The sequence below is a fragment of the Anomalospiza imberbis genome, chromosome 5 (assembly GCF_031753505.1).
Source record: "Anomalospiza imberbis isolate Cuckoo-Finch-1a 21T00152 chromosome 5, ASM3175350v1, whole genome shotgun sequence".
Classification (NCBI taxonomy): domain Eukaryota; kingdom Metazoa; phylum Chordata; class Aves; order Passeriformes; family Viduidae; genus Anomalospiza; species Anomalospiza imberbis.
In genome coordinates, this window is record NC_089685.1 from 62819776 (window position 1) to 62842018 (window position 22243).

At 44.4% G+C, this 22243-nt stretch overlaps 1 protein-coding gene across 8 annotated transcripts in view; it reads right to left on the reverse strand.

The window, feature by feature from the left end:
• The window catches only part of NFAM1 (NFAT activating protein with ITAM motif 1), a 90883-nt gene that overhangs the window by 64569 nt on the left and 4071 nt on the right, over positions 1 to 22243 (reverse strand). For 2 of the 8 annotated variants that reach the window (XM_068191459.1, XM_068191460.1), the window contains exons 2-6: positions 20117 to 20455; positions 18989 to 19098; positions 16474 to 16575; positions 11853 to 11939; positions 4988 to 6202 (exon numbers count right to left, since the gene is read on the reverse strand). In XM_068191459.1, coding sequence (XP_068047560.1) covers positions 6032 to 6202; positions 11853 to 11939; positions 16474 to 16575; positions 18989 to 19098; positions 20117 to 20363 — 717 coding nt within the window. In that variant the 5' untranslated portion in view covers positions 20364 to 20455 and the 3' untranslated portion in view covers positions 4988 to 6031. Of the gene's footprint in view, positions 1 to 2299; positions 3929 to 3958; positions 4928 to 4987; positions 6203 to 7085; positions 9255 to 11852; positions 11940 to 16473; positions 16576 to 18988; positions 19099 to 20116; positions 20456 to 22243 lie in introns of those variants that run through there. The other 6 variants (XM_068191458.1, XM_068191456.1, XM_068191454.1 and 3 more) reach the window with 6 other exon arrangements.

Consider the following 22243-nt stretch of genomic DNA (forward strand, 5'->3'; position numbering starts at 1 on the left):
TTGATTAATATAATTAGATTAAACTAAGAGCAATTGCATCTAACCTGTAGCTAGCTTGAATATTGCTGTTTTCTGTCATATCTGATAAAAAGATCCTGAGCCCAAAAGCTGTTTGCTTTTTCTAGCTCTATCAGTTGATCTAATACAAGATATTACCTTTCACCACAAACCTTGCTTCCCTAGGATCTTTAGACCATCATGCCTAAAATACCATTTTAATGTTTTGCCTTAACTGATTCCTCCATATTCTCTTATCTATGAAGTAGAATATGATCAAATGTATTCCCTTCTGTATCATTTCTTACACTGTTTTCATAAACATAATATCCAAGTACCTTCTAGGACTGCATTAGCTGATCTAACTACCTTCTGTCATATGAAGGGGTTGGGTTTTTTTTTGTTTCTTTGTTTTGTTTTGGTGTTTTGGTTTTTTTTTTTTGTTTTTTGGTGGGTTTTTTTTTTTTTTTTTTTTTTTTTTTTTTTTTTCTCTCCCCAGGAAGAAAATGATGCATGGAGCAAAGTTTTGGTTTTGTGGTGGTTTCATCCCCTGTCCTCTTCTCATGTTGCTTTGTGTTTATACCATAGAAAATGAGGACAATGGCAGTTTATGTGATAGATAGACCTTATTTCCCAAGGAAGCTAATTTCAGAGTGTTGTGCCACCCATAGAAACAGTCTCCTGCACAAAGCAACATATTACTATGTCATTCCCCACCAAAGAAAAGCTAATCCATATTCTTGACATTTGGGACAGAAACTTCCTAAGGCAAGAACAGCCTTTTCCTTTCTCCAGAAAAAGAGTTTCAACCTGTGATCCTCAGTATGCGACGTTCAAACAGATTGTGGCAGATTATTAACATACAGGCCAGCGCTCTATACAGTTATAAATAGGAAAATCTGGAAACCAAAAAGAGTAACACGCCTTTTAATTGCACTGAGGCAGACTATCATAGGACAGCCTGGAAGGGAAATGGTGGAGACAGATTATTTAATGTTAAAAAAAGAGAGGGAATTTACTTATGTGTAAGGAATCACACTGCTGTTCCTCAAAGAGGAACCCTGAAAGATCCCACGTGTCTACAAAGGCAGTAGGTACAACATACGAGCTACTGAAAGATTGAAACTGAGGTGAAGAGAAGAATCATCTGTGCTTAAGCACTGAAAGCAGAAATGCCAGAAGACCTCAGGGAGACAGTAGACAGCAGACTTAATATGTTTTTGCAATGTGATATGGCAGCAAAAATCATGCAGTTAATTTAATTTGGGGTTGTAAAGGCAGAGACCGCTTCTCAGACATACAGGCAATAGTCCCATTTTTAATATAGTAGTGAGACCACAGCTCGAAGACATGTTTAGTTCTGGACAACGTGGTGCTAGCTACATGTCAACAACTTGGAGGGAAATAAAACAAGAGGAACATAAAAAGATGGAAGAGATTACAGCATGTGTAGGCTGGCCAAATAACAACTGTGAAGAGCATCACGGGAATTGCAGATGAGAACTTCAGGGGCACAGAAGCACCAGGGAGAAAGAAAGAATGTTTAGGGTTGTCTGAGTGAGTATAAATGGTATAAATATAAAGTAAATTAAGTAAAGGAAATATTAATCTATAAGATTGCAACTCAGCATCCCACAGGAGCTCCCATCACCTGATTCACACAAGGCTATGGAGCAAAGCACACAAGCAGAGCAATAGGTCCCAGCCCAGTACGTGGAAATCTCCCTTCTCCACACCATTGCTGGAGGCACTTGTAGACCAAAATAACCATGTGGGTAACCATAGACGGAGTCTTGTATTCAGAGGGGCTGTGGGGAGGAAGGTCTATTGTCAGAATTCTTTTCTTTTATCACTATGACTTCCTCGAGATGTCACTGGCTCACCATCTGCAAAAAAACAGCAGTGATGTTTTAATAAACATTCATTTGGATTACACGGACCTTTGAGTAGATGTCTTGGACAGCACTAACTTCTTCCAAGGCCTGTGGCAGATCCAGTCGTTAATTAGAATGAAAAAAAAAAATCTTTAATATTCCATAGTTAGAGGGATGAAACCAAGATAGGTTTAAAAGATGTAACACAGGAAAGCTTGCACCCATAACACCTTTGCATCACATTGTGCCATCATATTTTCTAGCCTGTTATACAGAAAAGGAGACCTGACAGTTTAATATGTTGCTTCAAAGCAAGGGCTGATACACCATATCGCCCCTAAGCCCACATGTGCCACACACTCATTGCTGGGGCAAGAAAAAACAGGGAAAAAAAAAAGCCAAAAGAATTTTACAAATGTTCTGTAGGAAGCCTGAATGTCTTTTGGTTTTAATTTGGTCTATATTTTTTTAACACCACCCTTTAGGGAGGCATGTGCAGTGATCATTATCAGTTCATCCATACACAAAGCACACAAAGGTATAGTCCCCCATAAGTGTTGACCTTAAATTGTCTTTCTCTACATAGAAATGTCATGATCTTCATGAAGGAAACCTTTCTGCTTATTTGTGTAAATGAAAAACATGGCTTGACACACACAAATATACAGCAAATGTAAGTGTACTAACATTTGACATAATCTTGTAAGGAATTGCTGAAGCATATGCTAAAATTAATTCATCAACCACCCTAGCTTATCACAAACCTGTGACTGTTTCATTTGCACTCTGCTTAATGGTCCATCTTTCTCAGGACAACATATGCTACAAATCTCTGTAATTTCATGCTCTCACCTGGCATACCATGCTTAAAGAAAAGGAAAAAAAAATAAGAAAAAATAAGCATTTTCTCCTTTCTTTTGAATGTAGCTCTTGTCTAAATGCTCAGACAGGCACTGTCAGCTCTGAAAATTCAAGATTAATCAAGCAATTAAGAATTGATATCTAGTGACTTATCATGACTGGAAATGAGAGATGCTGCATTCATTTTAGCTCTGCAAGAACCCAAAATAGCTAACCTGATGTTTATGGACAGCAAGATCTTAAATCTTATAGGGAGAACAGTTACAATTCCTTCTATTAAAGTGGTTCCTTCAGAACCCCCATCTGCTCATTCCTTAGCAAAGGGCCAGTCTGTATGGAGGGCCATGCTGGAAGAGCTGCACACTTCAGCTTCACACCCTGCCTTTACCTGAATGAGTCTGAAAGCGTACAGAAATCCCAAGAGAGCCATGATGAAGTTTTGCATTCTCTCCCCCAATTGCCAGCACAGCATTGCACTGCACTGCTTGAATAAACAACCCAACTGAGCAGGAATTACATCACTTCAGAATTGTGGTTTCCTTTAAACATTAAAAAGAATGGCAAGCATTTCCATTTACCTAATTATCAGCATTATCACCTCTCCTCACACCTCCTTCTTCAGCATCTAATTGTTGTGATGGTAGGGACTTCCCTGCCTCCTTCCTTGGGAGCAAGAGAGAGCCTTTGCAACTCAGCTGCAGTCATTTGCTTTCCTCTCCATGAGCTCAGGAACTTCTTCAGCAATCAGAAACACTTCATGGGTTGGATGAGCAACAACTCAGCACATTCCCTCTGTAAACATGTATTTGGAGAATTATGGCATACATATTTGGACTTTCTCTAGTAATTTGGATCTGATGAGCTTTCCTTATTGTCAAAATGATGGATGTCTGTAAAAGAGAGGAGTAACTTCTTCTGCAGCTTTGCTAACTCAGCTAGGCAGATGCAGGTCTGATTGATACCTGCATGAGAAATCAAAAATGAAAAGCAAAGTGCGGGAGAACCCATCAGGAAGCAACTTTATTTTCCCCTAAACTATAAGTAGCTCAGCAGCTCTTAGATAGCTTCTTCCTGGACAACCTGATAGAATCAAGAACACAGAAACCTAAATTCTGTTCCAAACTTCACCTCTGATGCTCTGTAGTGTTGGAAAAGTCATTTAAGCTCCTGAGTCTCCATTTTTTCCATGCATGAAGCTGAAATGACATACTGAGCCTTGCAAGAACTTCTGAAACCTCTGATTTTAATAGTACATGTCAGTGCCAAAAGCACCATTACGGGCATTACAGCACTAATTCTCTCACAAGGGAGGGAAGCTCACTGTGTCACAGGTATTTTGGATACAATTATTACCCATGGAAGTGCTCAGATATCATTGCACAAAATTGTAGGCAGATGAATCTTTCAGATGGGATAGAAACCAGAGGCCCTGACAGGTTATTAAAAGACATAACGTTTTGAAGAAGCCCATATGTTAGCTTTTTCATGTTCACCCTGTTCCAATTTGGATAATTATGCTCTAACTCTTTAAAGCAGGGTGGCTGACCTACCTGGCCCTACCAGCTGTATATCCAAATCTTCATGTGGCCCAGAGTGATACAACACAACCCACATATTTCAAAAAGTTGAAGGAAAAGAGGAGCTCTAGGAGAGGTTTGTCAGCTAGTGAGAAAGATTTCCTCCTGGAACAGGAGCCCTCCCCTCCTGCTGAAACAGTCCTTCCCTGAGAAAGCCGCTTCTCCCTGCCACTTCCCACAGGAACCTGCCTGGTACTATCAGGGCACCATCACACTTTGTCCCCAGGCAGCTGCATAGTGGCAGCTCTATGATTCACAGATGCTGTGAACATTAAAGATTCACAGCTCGCAACACATTCCAGCAGTTTACAGGCCTAGTTATTAATAGTGAAGGACCTAGTGACATACTAGCTACTAATAGTAGACTGTATTTCTACTTTACCATTAAGAAAGAAAAACATTTCATCCCTCACAGTAAGTGAAGCCTGGCTTGTCCAAGAATCAAGCAAGAGAAGAAACTGAAGGTTCTCATTCTTCTCTTGGAGATCACTGGTGCTCTCTGAGCTGCTCCTTTTTTCTTTATAAACTCTCAATGATAATTCACTGTGCATTGCACATCTTGACCACCACAGAATCCCAAAACACAGAAAGAGCAATATCTGAGCTTTCATAAGTTTCCTGACATAGTAAAGAAGTAGCATATGGTGCAAAGGATTTTTTTTCACCACAGACACACAGTAAATTTTCCCAAACCCAAGATAAGATTTTTCCAAATGGTGAAAGAAAGTAGTGGCAATTCCAAGCAACCCCCAACATCTGGCTCATTTTGCATTTCACATGCCACTCTTAACCCAGTGATGGTGTCAGCAGCCACTCTCCTGTCCGTCACATGGGCAGTCCTGTGCCAAGACATTGCTATTTGACGAAGCAATTGCTCCAGATGCCATGGATGCAAAAGAGGGGAGCCTGTCCTGTCCCCATCTCTTCACAGGTGTTGGTGGCACCGGGGCCATGGCACAGACCTTTGAGGAGTGTCAAAGTCACCAGCGCCAGGGGTAGAAGACAGTCATGGCTGGGGATGTTCTATGTGGCTGTAGCTGCCCACACCGGGGAGTCTGTGGTCTGAGGGTTACCAGGGAAGCTGGCGGGGGCATGTGGGCACGCAGGGGACAGGAAAGAGAGCAGAGAGGACCTAGGGCACCATCTGGTGGCTTCACTCACTGCCTTCCCTAAATCCTTGTCTCACAGGGTCATAATATGGCATGGCCAAGGGCTGAAAGAACACCAAGCCTTCCCAAGAGACAGCCCAGCTGGAACAAGAGACCCCTGCCCTTGGCCCAGACTCGCACACCTGTAGGGCACTGCTGTGTAGGTCAGCAGTGCAAACCAGAGCCATAGTAACCATTTTTCTTGGGTGCTGTTCAGTCAACCACTTCCCTCGATAACGAACCAGCCCGAGCAGGCTATTTAGAGATGATTTGCAGTAGAGACACCCCTGAGAAGGCTAAAGAAGAGAAGACAGAAGTGATGAAGGAGAACACTTTGGACGTGTGTTTCACTGATGTTATCCACCACAGTAAGGTCTTGTCTGCAGATAAAGGCAAAATATAGTTTGCACCGTTTCATATGACAAACCAGTACCCATGCAAGAGCTTGTCCTCTGCAGAAAAAGATCAAATCAACAAACCTCTCAAGTGCACCCTGGATTTTGCCTTCTCAAATAAGGATTTGCTGTAAAGCATTATGAAAGAGTCCATTTAAAGGGAATAGATTACCTCAGTGTCACCAACACCCTTTGTAGCAATGCACTCTCAGGACCAAAGGCTCATGTCTGGTGAAGAGGGCAAAGGATCCTAGTCCTAACACAGCACCTCCTTTTGAAGAAGGCAGGCAGTGCATTTCCACCTCACACCTCTGCTTACTTTGATAACAGGTCTCCACTTCCCTGAAATCCTGTCAATAGAAAAGGATAATTCAATACCTGGGAATCAAATGTTATACCACTACCAGGGAGCCTGCTCTGTGCATAACAGCACCATGCTGGGGGAAGCAAGTGAAGCTGAGGCCCTTAGAGACACAGTTTTAAACAGAAATCCATTCTCAGCATTCAGTTTAAAGCAAAATGTATAGGGTGAATACAGTAAGCCAGTCACTGCTTCTCACATTTTTGGAGCTGGGGAAACTGATCTACAATTTCCTTTTTTTTTCCCCAATTGCCTAACACTTAGAAATGAACACATTTCCTTTTGCTACTAGCACTCATTTTTTGCACCCATTCTCATGGGCCACAGAGCCAGATAAGACAAAAAGACCAAATGACAACAAAAAGATCAAGTAACTGCCTTTTCCCTGAACAAATCTCGGCTACAAAGTAGCTATACCAATATTACATAAATTATATTTCATAGTCTCTCCTACCTGTGCCTTCAGGCATTTCCTCATACCACCTTGGAAAACTCCATACCATTTAAAAACATCCCTGTTCTCACAGCCTTCTGCTTTATGCTTTTCTCTCTCACACAAGCTGTTGTTGCTGTGGCTGCCCATGGTGCATAATGCTAAAGAAGTGATTTTAGACTGTGGCTTCATAGCTTTAAACTTCCTTTTTCTCATGCAGCAGCCTTTTAGCCTTCCTCACAGGGCCAATCTAAAAGCCACTGAAATCAACACAGCGACCCCCACCCCGATTTAGACAAAGTTTGGCACACAGCCCAAATCCTTACATTTGCCAGTGTTTCTTAGAAATTTTTACTTTCCACTTAATTGATCAGAACCTGGTGTGATTCTTCCAGTACTTTAGCACTGACTGTTCTAGAATAGCATTTTCCATTCCAAATACTCTTCTTTCTCTAATGTTTTATTTTAAACAGCTTCAGCTTTTTAATAAATAGAATTGTTCAGACATAAATGTAAGAAACACGCTACTTGAAAAGGTAACAGAAACACAAGACATATCAGCTCACTGCAAAGAGAGAGCCTTACCAGGAAATTTCCAGTAGAATCCAGTATTTTTAACATTTATAAAATTTAAAAAACAAAACACAAAGCGTAAGCATCATTATTTTGAAAGTTTTTACTTTTCATCTAATCCACCAGCATCTGCTAAATATTTTATTGCCATACTGCAACATATTTATAATTCATCTCATCATTTCTTCAAATTTGTTAAGGAAAGAAATTATTATACCTGTACAATCCTCTGTATATTCTTCTGTGAACACAAATATTTCCTGGTCATATTAGTAAAATGTAAAACTTTTTATTTCAAAAATATTTATAATTGTTGTGATCACTTAACAAATTATAAATTGATCTAATAAGACATGCTGTCCATTCACTGCCTTTTCTGAAATTAATTCCTCAGCGCTGGGAAGAGAAAAAGCATTTTTCCGTGGTTAAAGAAAGTCCAAATTGCATGTTTGAAATCTTTTCTAATAAAAAGAGCAAAGCAATAAGCGGATTATCTCTTTAAACATAGTATAGGAAGGTTGGAGGCCCCGGAGACATTTTCCACAGCCTCTATCTCTGATACATAGCAACATTATCTGCAGCTAGAGAGGGTCCTATGACCCTGGAGCTCAATTTTAATTTGATCTTCTTCTTTAAAGAGGTTTCTACAATTCCTCTCAAGTTATGCTGCATATTCTTATTTGGGGTTGGTTTTGATTGGTTGTTATTTCGTTGTTGTTTTTTAATATGAGATAAAACAGCCTCAGCTTTTTGATCATGTTATACAGCTATTTAATGTAACTTCATCCCTATCAGAACCAGAATATGCATCAGCACAAATCGTAGGCAAGTTTCAGCTGACAGGGGAGAAAGAACCTGGATAGTAAATTCACTTCTAAGGCCTCCCTCCTTCTTCCTCCAGTCGTTCTAAGTTTCAGAACTGATCTCCCTGGCCAATAATGTATGGTGAGGGGGTAAAGGAGCTTTATAATCTCTACAACAGCCAGCTGAAACAAAGGCAAACCGCAAACCGACTGGTTTTGGTGGGGCAGAGGTACCATGCCTGCTGCCACAGAAGCTCAAAATCCCAAGTGATAACAATGCCCACTGCCAAGAAGAAAAGGAAACCGGTGAGCTCCCCTTGGACTTCTGCAGGCTGGAGCCTGGCCCCAGACCCGCCTGGTTTAAGCAGCCCCAGCAAGGGAGTTTCCTCACATTCCCACCTCCTTGTTCCAGAATGGGCACCGTCACTGAGACACGTTGTCAGGAAGGGATATTTTCTCTGTGTTCCTTTTCTCCGCCTTTATCTCGGTCAGTGCATCCAGTCCTCACGGTGTACTGCTGATATTGCTGAAGGGGAAGCATTTTCTTAGAGACACTGATTTGAGTCGCCCCAGTAAGGTCGCAGCAAGCATCTGTGACTACTTGATGGGATTAGCAGATCATGAGAAAGCCTGTTTGCTGTGGGGTTCCTGAGAAAGGGAAGTGGGCAGGTGGAGGCTTGGATCTGATTAAACTATGCATGAAGTCCTGTCGGCCATTTCGGCAAAGCCACAAGCACAGGATCAGATGGGCGGCTGCAGGTCAGGATCAGAACATCAAACCAGCCAGCAGGCAAAGTCTCTGGATTGTCCTACCACTTGCAGAGGATCAACGGTTAAGTATTTCAGCCGGGCAGGTGAGAGAAACCTTCACAGATTGCCCATTCCCAAGATAAGTGCTTGACAAAAGCAGCTTTTCTTTTGCATCAAACAGCTTTGCTGCAAAATAGCTTTGCTGCATGAATGCAGACTGAGCCCCGAGGGATTTTAACAGATACATTCTGTTGTTAATGAAGGGCAGTTTAGAAGGGGCAAGGGGCTCACAATTCCCTCGTGGTTGTGCTCTGAAGTCAGTGTGCATCTCCCCATGTATCTGCATCTCATCAGGAATGTAAGAGAGTAGCACTGCCATACAGAAAGATGTCTGGTCCATATAGGATCAGGTATATTCCCTGTTAGATATTCTCATACAACGTATCAGAGGATTCTTCTAGAGTTTCTTGCTTCTTAGGTGTCTGCAGAATGATGAAAAGGAGAAAAAAGAAACGAAGGAAAATTATTCAAAAGATGATTAATTAATTCTTAATAAGCAGACACTGACGTCTGTTCTGTTAGAAATGGCTATAAGTGATCTGCTGAAACAGAAGCCACTACCGTGAGAAATGCTGCTCCACCAGAGACTAACGTGACTAATCCCGCCCAAGGGATAAAGATGCCTCCTTTACTAGTCACTCTTCCCCAAAAAAACTGTCAGACAGGGAGGGGAGGGAAAATTGGACTCAGTAAGAAAATAAATCACTTGGGATTCTGTGAAGGAGGAATTCCCTGACCTCCTCAATCCTGTTTCTTCAACAGTCGAGTCTATTCCTCACGACCGTTCCTTGTGTAGACAAGGCGCTGACAGACTGATATTTTAAGTGCTGTGTGGCACAGGCCTGCTGTAAGCAAGGTTACACAGCAAGCAGCTAAAATGCCACCGGCTGAACTAAGCCCTACCTACACCAGCATTTTCTCTGTTGCCACCACCAAAGGGAAACACTACAAAAGTGCTGAGTGGAGGCACCTCCAAAGCATACAGGATTAACCCCCTGCTATCCAAACTGCCCAACGGTCCAGAGTGACAGCATGGAAATGCTCTTTTCCTGAGGCTTTCTGCACTGCTTCCCTTTACAGCTCCCCCTCAATTGTGCAGCCTCTCACAGCAAGGGTTGGGCTGGACCCTCTGAAGCACAGTGAGCCACTGTTCAGCAATCTCAGCTCCCACTCACAGGCCAAACCCATTGACCCATAAGTCTCACTCTTAGGGAAAACACCCTCCTATATTCTGGCAAAGACTGCTGGAGGACAAGTGTCTCAAGTGGTCACAGTCCAGGATGACTGAGGGAAGCTGATCAAAGTGCTTGCAACCGTAGTGGATAGTGCAAACTCTCCAGTGCTGAGCTCATGGGATCCTGCCACTCACGCTTCCCTTCCTCCAGACCAGCACAAGAACTGAGGACACTTGGAGATGTCTGCTCTCACTGTGAGAGTTCATCCAATCCCCTCTCTGCTTTCTTCTCCTCTCTTTCTCCCATCTCTGCTTTGACCTCTACCCCACCCTGGCTGGGGCTGCCAGTGCCAGACCCACTCACACACAGATGTTCCTCTGCTGTTGCTTTGTTGCTGCTGTGTTTTACAGACCCTCTGTCCCTCCAAGCAGCAGTTGAGTGGTGTAGGCCACACACAAGCAACTCAGCACAGCCTAGACAGCTCCCTGGTAGGGAAAAACCCCACACATACTTCATCTTACCATCCAGACTGAATAATTTCCGAGGGAACAGCTGGTAAAGGTATACAGAAGAATAAACAGGATCAGAAAGAGGGCCCCTATCCAAATAATTCAAAATGCAGCAAAACACAAATGCAGGGATGCTGTCTTTTCCAGAGCATCATATAAGACAAGCCCATATAGAACAACCCATCCTTCCCCTCAATAACCAGGAACCTGCCACTGCTATTGCTACCACCACCATGGTGGTGTCACAGCAGTAACTGCAGGAGGCCAGTGGCCATGGGACCAGAGCACACAAGTAGCTCTGACACAAAGGGGACTGCTTGATTTTACACCACCTTTTCCTAAAAGGTGGGAGTTGTGAAAATGTCTCTGACACATGTCCTTCGTGAAAGAGAGCGCTGGTGCAACCAAGGAAACTCTCCCCAATAGAACATTAATGGGAGGGAGCAGCAAATGTTTTCCAGGAACATCTTCTAGCATTGGAAGAGGATATTATTTTTTTAAGCAGATAAGAGGTCTGGAGAAGAAAAGAAAAATAAGGTTCTGAGGACAGGAAGGAAATGTTCCTTGGAGTGCCTGATGCAAGTTTTGTCCATATGAAACAGCTGATGCCTGCCAAAGGCAGGGTAGAAAGCTGTGTGGGCCTCTCATCTGCTTCATGTGGCCCCCACAACTGATGTACATTTGCGTATTCCTAGTTGCCCCTGTGAGTGAATTTAGTTTCTTGTCTCTCACTCAAAATTCTCAGTCCAACAAGAAGATCTAAGTCCAAAACATACCCACACTGCTTTTTCGTGAGCACCAGAGCTGACAGTAGAGATCGTACAAGCCCAGCCTCTGCTCAAACCATCTTAGCTTCTGCTACCATGAAATGGCTCTCAGGTGCTTAATGCTGGTGAAAGGAAAGTTGTGTTCAGGGTCTGCTGCTGGTGCACAGATTCCTTCAGCCCAGAGGATGTCTCAGCTGCCTAAATAATCTGGAAAGGGCAATAACAGGACCAGCACCTGCCCAACCTTTCATGAATGCCCATCTTGTTTAGAGGGAGCAGTGATGCCAAAGCCCTCGGTGCCTTTCAGCATACGTCATACAGCAAAGCATCTGCACAAAACCGTGAGCGCCAGAACTGGTAGAGCTGCAGGAGCCAGGGTTCTGCTGGAAGAGAGAAGAGAGGCTACATGTGCAGCCCAGCTGGTGAGTGCATGCCACATCTCATTTTCCCCTTCTGGTGGAACTGCCGACACATTTACTGCCTCCTAGGTCATGAGATTGTGTGGGGTTTCTTCCCCCAGGTGCCCAGGGCACATGGGAACTTTCCAAGAACATGGCCCTGGCCCTTACCTTCCCTGGAGGATTCTTCCTGTGTGACGGGTTGTTTGTGTTGTTCTCAAGGCTAGAATAGACATCAATTTGCTGCACATCCAGGCTCTGCAAAGAGAGAGAGAAGGCGTCAAATAAAATACTTAGGTTTAAGATAACTAATTACCCACTGGGTTGCTCCCCATATCATGCCTGATATTTTTTAAGGACCCCTGCCATCTCCAAAATTTTGAAGTTCCTGACCTTAACTTGGGCAAACAGAAAAATCTTTTTCCCCTGAAATCCCTACAGTGCAGCTGCATCATATTTTTTTCAGGCTTACAGAGACAGGCTTTGATGTTGCCTACCCTGTGTAAGGCAGTGGAGAAGAATGCCAATGTCCCTGCCTCCCTCTGCTCCAAGATTGTCCCAGAATGCAAAGTTGTGCACCAGGGTGACCACAGGTAAGAGGCAGTACTCGGCACCACCCAAGACTGTTTAGGTGCCTGACAACCACAAGTTCTTGTTCATGGTTATTCTGGGGACAAAGGTGAGAAAACAGGAGAGGCTGGGGGTCCTGAAGCACAGAAGCTCTCGAAAATGTACACAATTTCTGTTTATTGTCTGTTGGGTTTTTTTTCCCCAAGCCAGAACTCTCCTTTCTTCTTTGAGTGAGCAAAGAATAATAAAAAAATCCATATGCTCCCAGGCCCTCAAACATTACCATGGTCCCACTCAGCTACACAGAGAAACACACACACGCTCTGCATGCATATGCACTCGTTGTCCCCCAGGTAATCATGTCACAGGAGATGCATGACAGTTTGAGTGATATTCCAGATCTGCCTGAAGGATCAAACATAACAATCATCAGGACTTTTTCATGTGTGTTTCAAGGATGACAGCAGGTTGCCAAGGTGGCTGTTTCTCTGGCAACAGGAAGATGGGAGGAGCTCTGGCTGCAAGAGGGGCAGATGGTATTAGTGGAGAGAGCGAGACACCCTGTAATGCAGTGAGAAGGATGAGTAAAACATGGAGGCTTCATTGGGGGCTGCCAATCACTTGAACCCTCATAATTTCATGCAGAGTTGCAAACACTCAGCATCTTTAAGGATCATGGCCAGCAGGACAGTGCTTTGAACAGGGCCAGAGGATACAGAAGCAGCACTGGGAAGTGAGTCTTGGAATAAACAGGCATTAAGACATGAGTTGGCCACAGTGAATGGGGCTCTCACATGGCTCTCACATTCCCACTGCTACTCTGGAAACAGTAAAATTATTTCACCTGTCTGCTTCCTGCTCCCAAAAACCTGCTTTGCCTACTCAGACAGCCCCACCATTCACACATGCACATGTGCACACAGAAAATTCTATTTCCCCACACTCATTTTCAATTCTCTTTGTGAGAGAGAGATTCTCACAGTGAGGACATAATCTTATGTGCTGAGCTTCCAGAAGCCTGGCTCCATATCCCCTTGGCAGGACAGGCAGCTTCTTTCTCTACTCCAGTCTGAAGCTACTTGCAAGCAAGGTGTTTAACTGACAGAAGATTCCCTTCCCTCCACATGCCTTCTTCCCATGCAGGCTGCTAACAATGCTGGTCCTTTTTTGGTCAGTTGGAGAGCTGGTGTCTCTAACCACCATTTGCAAGTTAATTACTTTTACTTGGTCACTGATCACCTGCTACTGTCACAGTGAAGGCACACAGGCCACTCTCCTCCCTGCTGACAGATGCCTTCCTATCCCTGAGCAGCCTCCTGTCTCCCTCACACCTGGAAAAGCTCCTGTGCTCTGGAACCTGACTGCACCTGCACTGCAGGAGCTCTGTTTGCTGCTCAAAAAAGCTTGTTTGAAGTGTAAAGCAGATGAGGCAAGTCCCTCAGATTGTTATTTCCAAGCTGCTCATTAACTGAGCAGCTAAGATGGAAGTCAGAGGATACACAGGCTTGGCTCTGGACAGTGCAGTGAGGTAGAGCTACCTTACAACTGCAGGATGACAGAGAGGTCAAGGAAGGCAGTATAGAGAGAACAAAGTGGGTTCCCAGCTGCCCCCTTATAACCAGGCTTTTTGCTACCTTGTATGCTTTTCACTGCATACAGCCACCCGCAGGGATCACAAAATAAACAGTGGCACGTGGAAGAGCCACTGGGGAAGGTATTTTCTCCCAGGAATGTTCAGCAGGACAGCTTTGCAGAAGGTGTGTTAGGACCCTTCCCACACCAGGGATGAGCCTTGCTACCATGTAGGATAAACAGAGCATTTAATGAACTGTGCCAGCCAGTTCCAACAGCATCTGTTACTTTGATGTCCAATGCTGCCTCCTCTTGCTTCTGCTCCCAGCTTCAGACCTGCAAGGACACTGTGCTTCCCTGGCCTCATCTTCCTCCACCCAGATAGCATAGCTAGCACATGCTGGCCTCCTGTCCAGCCCCTGATCTCTGACCTCCTTCTTTGTCTCATCACTGGGAGTTACTTCTCACTTGTCCTTCATTTTTTCCTTGCCTTAGATTACCCTGATGCTGATCACAGATTTTTTTCCCTCCCCATGAATTAAGCACTGAGTTCAACACCCACCAATAGATTTTCACAACTCACCTAGTTTCAAACGCAGTTTGCAAGGCTGAGTTTACACCATGCAGAGCCCCAACAAAATTTAGCTGTGGGGCACCAGAGTTACTATTTAAAGGAAATAAGGTTTGTCAACTTTCTATTCCCTTCATCTGTCCTGAGGGCCCATCGAATGCAGGTTTCCATCCCAGGGCTCTCACCCTCTCTCCTCCCATGCCCATTATGCCTTGCAGGGCTGTGCTCACTGCTCTCCGCATCACCGCCCTGCTCTCAGGGCCTTGTCTGGTGCTGGAGTTGCTGCTTTGAGCTTCCCCACTGCAGCAGTTGCTCCACAACAGGAAATTCCCGTGGGCAGACTCATACACCCCAGCATGCAGGAGATGGTCCCAGGCTGTTTGCAGCCCTGCCAAAGAGGGCCAAGCCACCTGCCCTGCACACCGGGCTGGCCAGGAGCCCTGAACAGCTGGTGTGTGGTTAACAGGCTTCACAGGAAGGCTTCTTGGGCCAGGTCCATAGGGCTCCTGCAAGCACAGGGGCTCAGCCAGCTCCTGGGATTGCCTGTGCCTAAGGCTGGCTCTGTTGGCTGGCTTGCTGTATTAGCCTTAGTGGAGCCTGAACAGAATAACATGATGAAACATGTAATTAAGATGGAGCTAAGGATGCATGACGAGGCCGACTGAGCGAGAAATGGATTTGATTTTTTTTTGTCTCCTTGCAGAAATCATCCACTTCAGCAGGAAACTACCCATTCGGCTTTTTATAAGCCTGAATTAAAAAGAAATTACTTGATACAAACGAAAAGGTTTATAACCTGCAACCTCCTTTACCAAAGCATTGCCTTTTGCCCAGAATAAACATATCACATACAATACACAGTGCTCTCTTTTAAACTGCTGCTCCAAAAATTAAAGTGGTGCAAAACAAAATGGTGCCCCCCCAGAGTAAGAATGAGAAGGGGCAGGCCCATCCTCTTGTAGGTATCTGCCCCTGATCAGGTCTCCTGCCTCCCTGGCAGAGCTTTGCTCCTCTCTGGAGTACATTCTCCTGAGCTTCGCTTTGTTTAGTTTAAATGATTTAGTTTTAATGCAACAGAGCTCACAGGTTGTCCTTGGAGAGACTTTTCCAGCCCTCATAGACTTCACAGACAGAAAGGTTTCCTAATATTCAGGCAACATCCTTCTCTACTCACTTTCATTTTATTCCTCCTCATTGGTCCCACAAGTCACAAGAAAAAAAAAAAAAAAAAAAAACCAAAAAAACAAACTCTTCTCTTCTTAGTGGAGCAGCCATCCCATGGGAGTAAAAGGAGAGAAAGGAATCCATATAACATGGAGCAGGACAGGTTGTAAATGGGATTAGGAATAATGGTTACTTGAGGTAGCTGAGGTCTAGGTCTTACATTTCAGGGGAGTCACTTCAATCCTACCACCTATGACACTGTGGCTACTGGACTCAAGGAGTGGGAGCAGTTTGGGAAATGGAAAAGGAGATCCTATACAATGAAAAGAGAAATGCTTAAAAAAAGAAACTCCCTTTACTTTCTCCTTGCCCATTTCCCCCTGCTAGCTTGTGTGTCTGCTAAGGAATGCCGTGGTCTGTGACACTGACACCAGTGAAGGTGCCACAGCAGAGGCCCAAAACAGCTGGGGGTTGGTCAGGGCATCATGTCTCCACCCCTTTCCTGAGGCATCATTCTCCAGCTGGGAAGGGCATGCCTTCATGACACTCTGCAGTACAAAGTGGGGCTGAGAGTCCTCCTTCCTTCCTGACTTTTGGAGACCCTCCTACCTCTTCCACCAGGAACCCTCTCGGGCCTCACACTTGCTGCTCTGTGCTGCTGGCAGAGGGAAAGGTGCTGCTCAGCAGGGCATTGGGCAAGGCCTGGGCACTGGGGAAGCCATGACTGGGACTGGGATGGAGACACACCCAGTCCTGAGAGAAGCTAAGCAGGGCAAGGTCACCAAGACCAGGCTGGTATGAAGGTATTGCTTATGATTCACATCATGACACTGGCATTGTCTGTACCACGTCAGGGAAAGGAAGGGTTGTACCGTGAGGTGGACAGAAGAGATGAAGGGTGATTCTGGTACTCACGTCATAGACAGGAGGTGGTAGTGGTGGTGGGCTGGCTGAAGGGAGCTGTGTTTCCACCTTCTGTCTCAGGATATTTGGCTGGTTCCTTCTAGGGCACAACACCTGCTCAGGACAAGACACCAAATGACACATTTGGAGAAAACCACATGTCCCTCCCCAAAACTAAAATGAATACCAATGTCATATCAAAGCCAGATGTTTGCATACCTCCTGAATCCTTCCACAAGAAAAGAGTGTTGGTAGTGTCTGTACAACACGTGCTGGTTACTTTCCTCACTACATGGTTAAGTGTAGAATCCAGTGACTTACACTGGAAAGGAGAACTGGGCTCTGTGCGTACATATAAAGCACTTTCACCACTGAAACCTTACTGGCTGAAAGGTGTAAATATTGAGCAGCACGAAACAATGCTATAGGACATGGAGTAAAGCAGGGCACTGGTCATAGTGCAGAGAGGAATTCCAGAGAGGCAAAATGCAATTACTTTTATCAGGATTTGGCAAGGAAGCTTTTTCTAATACAGAGAGTCTACAGAAGAGCACCAAACAATCATTAATGGTGACATCTAGTCAGTGATACATGGATGCACAAGTCCAGCATGGAGTTGAAGGAAGAAGGTCCCTTCGTCTGAATATTTCTTGCATCAAATGAGTTCTCCTTGAACACATTCCATTCACACACAGATAAGGGTTAGCCCTGCTCAGCAAGCAAGAGAAGAGGCAGAAAAGGCAGAAGGCTTTGCTAAGTATCTCTGTTCTAATTCAGAAAGAAGTGGGATGATTATATTCACATCACATGAAAACGACAAACTGCTTTCCAGTCCATTAGTAACTAAGGAGGATGCTAAATAGCTTCTCTTAAAGATAAACATTTTTAAACCAGCAGGTCTGAGCAAGCTGTGGTGAGAAATATGGGCTGTGTTCTGCAGGAGGGCAAATGTAATGACTGCACAATCTCTTTAGACCCCAAGGAGAGGCCATAAGTCTGAGATTCACTGGCCCACCTCAAAACCCAGAGATGCCAACTGGTGAGTCGTGACAGTGCCTCCCCTCCTCATCCCCACAGAGACACTCTCTAGGCAAACAGAGAGGGGGGCCTGTCTCCAGCTGACTCCCTTTGCCTCTTACACTCCTTCCCCCACATCAGACTGCCTGCAAGGTAAGTCTCACGAGACTAGCTGGGCTGCCAACTGCTGCCGTTCTGTTTTCAGCCTCATGATCTCTGACTGTGTGTGCTGAAACCTGATGCTCCTTGGAGTCGAAGGACTGTACATGCAGCACAGCCTCCACATAAAAGAGCATGCAGAGAGTCTGCTGCTGTGGTGGCAGAGAGCAGCTTCAAGGAGTTAAGGGGCATACTCTACCTAGAAACCAACAATCTCAAATTCCATTCTAGAAGACGTAAGGGTATTTTTAAGCGAGGCTTGAGATCTCTGGAAGAATGCAGATGATGCTATTGGAACATCTGAGGGTGGCAGTACTAGAAGCAGTTGTTTCCCCAAAGATCTTCTAGTTCTGCTTTTGGCTTTTCTTCTCCCACTCTTCAAATCCTTTCTTCCCCACTCCTGGTATCCCCTTTGCTCTCAGCTGCCCAGATTCCCCTTTCTTACCCAGGAAGTCCCAACCTGAGACACTAGTCTGCTCACCCAAGGGACTCTGGCAATCCAGTCTTAAGACACTTCTAGTGCTTCCTCACTCTAGATTCCAGTCCCAGTTTCCCCCCTGAGGCTCATTCTTCCAGCCTCACAGAACCACTGATAATGGAAGGTGTCCCTGGAGATTGTATAGTCCAATCCTTGTCCCTTTATCTTTTTTTCTGAGTTATTTGTAATTTTCACACAGACTTTGGGATCCTTGTTCTGACCTTCCCGTCTCACTCTGTCTCTTAATGTTTTCTCTGCCAAACAGATGCCCAAGGCTTTGGTCCCCATCCCCATCACAGTGCAGTTTTTTTGCTACAGTGCCCGAGCTCAAGAATGCAGCTGCAGTCTTCTTGAAAGAGTAACCTCCATCTTGAAAGAGGATTAGAAACAGGGAAAGTCCTGCCATCAGGGTTGTAACAGATTTACTCGGGTGCACAGGACATTACTTGTCTAACTGGCCCCTTCACAGGGGTTTTAGACAACTGAACTGGTAAATTGACAAAAGTCATGACTGAGTATGCACAAACTGCAATTTTCCAACATCCCATCACAAGGCCACATCTCCTTGATTATTCTCGCGGCCAGCACACTGCTAATGTGCCTTCTTGCCCTGTGTCAAATCCTTGCTCTAAAGCAGAGCATGCTGTAGTCAAAATGATTGCCAGAATTTTTTTAATGGGCAAATCACTTACTGGCTTTGTCTTTCCTATCATCTTTTCTTCTCAGAAAAACTGAAATTAAGAAAATAAACTGGATCGGACACCCAGCATGGAAAATTTCAGCATGGGGACTTCCAATTCAGCCAAGTTAGAAGTAAATGGAATTAATTCCTAGAATGCATCAGGTATTGCTTTTTATTTGGTTATTACTTGCCTTTCTTTTCCACAGAAGCAGAGCTGTTGCAGTGATGCTCAATACAGCAAGAAGAACAGTAAGGGTAACGAGGATTTCCCACCCATAAGAGGTATTTATGTATCCTGTATCTGTAAGAAAGAAGGCAAAAAGTTCACAGTGTGAGTGGAAGCTACAACCCTGCTGTATTTTTAATCCTGAAAAGAGCCTTGAGAAAACTAAAATGCAGGAGTACAGAATATGGTGGCAGAAATGCACACACCTTTCAAAGCATACTCTGACTGAACAGAGAGCAGGGTGCAGCTGCAGAATCACACAGAAAATGCAGCTCTACTTCACAGACAGAGGTGATATGAGACATGAAATTTGGTAGATAGAGGCTGGCAAAGGTCTTTTGTGATAGGAGCAAAAAGACAGATGGTGGAATGCACACAGGCCACACAAACTGGGAGGATGGGTACTCTAGGCATCCTCTGACCCGTACTGCAAAGCTACTTCATCACAGCTCTTTGCATTTACGTTAACAAGTTCTTCATATCCAACAGTCATTAATGCACATCCAGCCAGTCAGCAGCATGCACATCCTTATCACTTTTCTTTAACATTCCTCTTATGTTGCATCAAGCTTTCCACTGCCTTCCAGTGTGCTCATTAACAGACCAACCAACTCTCTGCACCAAATGGAAAAGAGGGAGGCATGTCAGTGAGGCCATAACCTGTTTGTGAGTCCCTAAAACTGAGCATGCTGAACCTGTACATGTGATAACAGCAAGCACCCTCCTAATGAGTGACTTTATCAGCTGCCTTTGTCACACTGAAGGACAAACCACACTGTCTCCTGAACACTGACACGTAAAAGCACTGTCTGACCCAGTGCCCAGGCTCCCTAGATAGATCCTGACTCCCATGTGGCAGGGCAGATATAAATTACTGCCTCTTCATGTTCCCATCTATGCATTGGGAACAGCAGAACACCTGTGCCAAATGCATTTCAACTCTGATGGCAATTAGTATTAGGCACAAAGCATTATTCCTACCTGACTTCACAGGATGTGTGGATAAAGAAAATGAAGAGCAAAGATCAGGTTTCCATAGCCAGATACAGCTGATTTTTAACCTCCTACCCTTCCTTTCCGGTTGTTCACTTACCTCTAATAAGGACAAACACTCCCTTTCCCATTTTTTCAATATCATTCCATATGACCTTGCAGTAATACGTGCCAGTAGAAGAGGTGTTTTCAAGTGGCTTGATTCTGTAGTCATAAGATAAGGCAGCAGTCTTATTTTCTTCTCCAGAAGGAATGACTACATTTTCCAACCTACTATAGATAGACGTCTTCTGATCCAGTGAATTAATCCAGTAATAGGAGATTGAAAATTTGGTGTATTTCGGCATGTAAGGGAAGATGACTTTACAGGGGATGGATATTCCTTCCTCGAGCAAGGCAACCTGGATTGGAGGTTTCTGCTGTACATCGACATTTCCTCCTGTAAGGGTAATAATTGTTAGCAGTCACCTACACTCACTTTTAATAAGGAGAGGATGGCTGCCCCAAAGACAGGATCACTCTGAAAATAACCATACACCAGGAAGCATGCCTGTAGCATGCGGTGTTGGCCCTTGTCAGAAGCTGAGTGATTCAGAGCATGTGCCCTGTGTGATCCGCCACATCTCTTGGGTAATTGCTGTCTGATCCACGATAGCCTGCTGCATTCACGGGCTTCCCTTTTTCTCTTGTGAGCTCCTCCACACAACAGCAGCACGCAGAAAGACAGGAAATTAAGCAGGAAGCGAACTGATTTCGCAGTGGTGTATGAATGTATTTACAGCAGGTGAATAGAAAGTGATTTTCCAAGATAAATGCTAGCTGGACATCTCCTGAAACTCCCAATGTATAAACTACACTTGGGAATCTACGTGTGGCCGTGTGATGGCTCTGGGACAGCAAAGGTGTTGTATGCAAGCAGGTGTTATCAGTGGGACTGTATATTTCTGAAAAGCAAGTGAGGAAGGAGATTGCATATTCCATATAGGGGCCAGCACCAAGGCCATGAGAAATAAGCCACAGCTTAATCCCTCCGAACCGTTGCTGCTCTTAAATGGGAGCAAAGCACAAGCCTCAATGTTAGCTATAGGAACTATCTGCAGATCTTAAGTATTCATACATGACAGTATCTTAGGCAGAAATGAGAGTATGCCCTTCATATGCTTCTTCCTAATACATACAAGGCAGTTTAAAGTGATCTATCACTCTAACTCAGTAGACAATGATGTCAGAAGTTAAAAGAAAGGACTAATAAGATGAGGAACCACACCACAGCTCACTCGCTGTTTTGTTTAATAAAAAGGAAAAAAAACCTAAGAGTGAGCCACAGGTTAGTAAGGAAACTGGGGTACAGGACTTCTTTGGTTCCCAGCCAAATCTGGGTTTGATATCAGGCAGTCTCTGGATCTATTTATTTGCCAGCTGATATAACACCACATATAAAGCAACTTAAGAGGAGGCTCTTTGAGAAAGGGAACTGGAAACTTATAAGTCTTCTCACAAAATGATGGATTCTTTCAGAGACATGAAAAGAGAAGAGGGAAAAAAAGCTAGAGAGCGAAAGTAGGGGATGGGCAGGCTTTTCCATTTATGCTTTTGATGGGATTCCCTGGAGTTCTGCATCTATGAACAGGCTCATAACAAGGTATTAAAGCTGTCCCAGAGCACAGCCAGCCTTGCTTTTCTGTCACCATGGACTAACGCTGCATCACAACAGCAGTGTCACCTCAGCACAGCGGGAACTAGCATTGGAAAAGGCAATTCAGGCTTAGCACTGCTGAGTGCTGAGCACTGAGGATTCATGGTGGGGGACAACAATGGAGAGAAGGCACACCTACTGCCCAGAAAAGACTGCTAGGAAGTACTATATGTTAAGGAAAATTCTCTACAGATCACATAGCCAGGGACAACAGCCTGACAGTAAAGAAGAGCTTAGGTTACAACACCCGAGAAAGGTTCTTGGCTGTAAAAGCAACTGAGATACAGTACAGTCTTCAGGGACATGCTCAGTCCTGTGTACACTAGTTACAGTATTATGGAAAGGTGGGAACAAAATCCTGCAGACACTGTGGGAGTGATAACTCCAGTGTTTTATTCTGGGCCATATTTTTCAAAATCATTCATCATCCTTCTCCTCATCTCTACATAGCAGAACACGCACAAATACAATTTCTATATAAGATACAGCTAAGCACTACTGTAACAAAAGAGAGGAGAGATCCATCGTCTC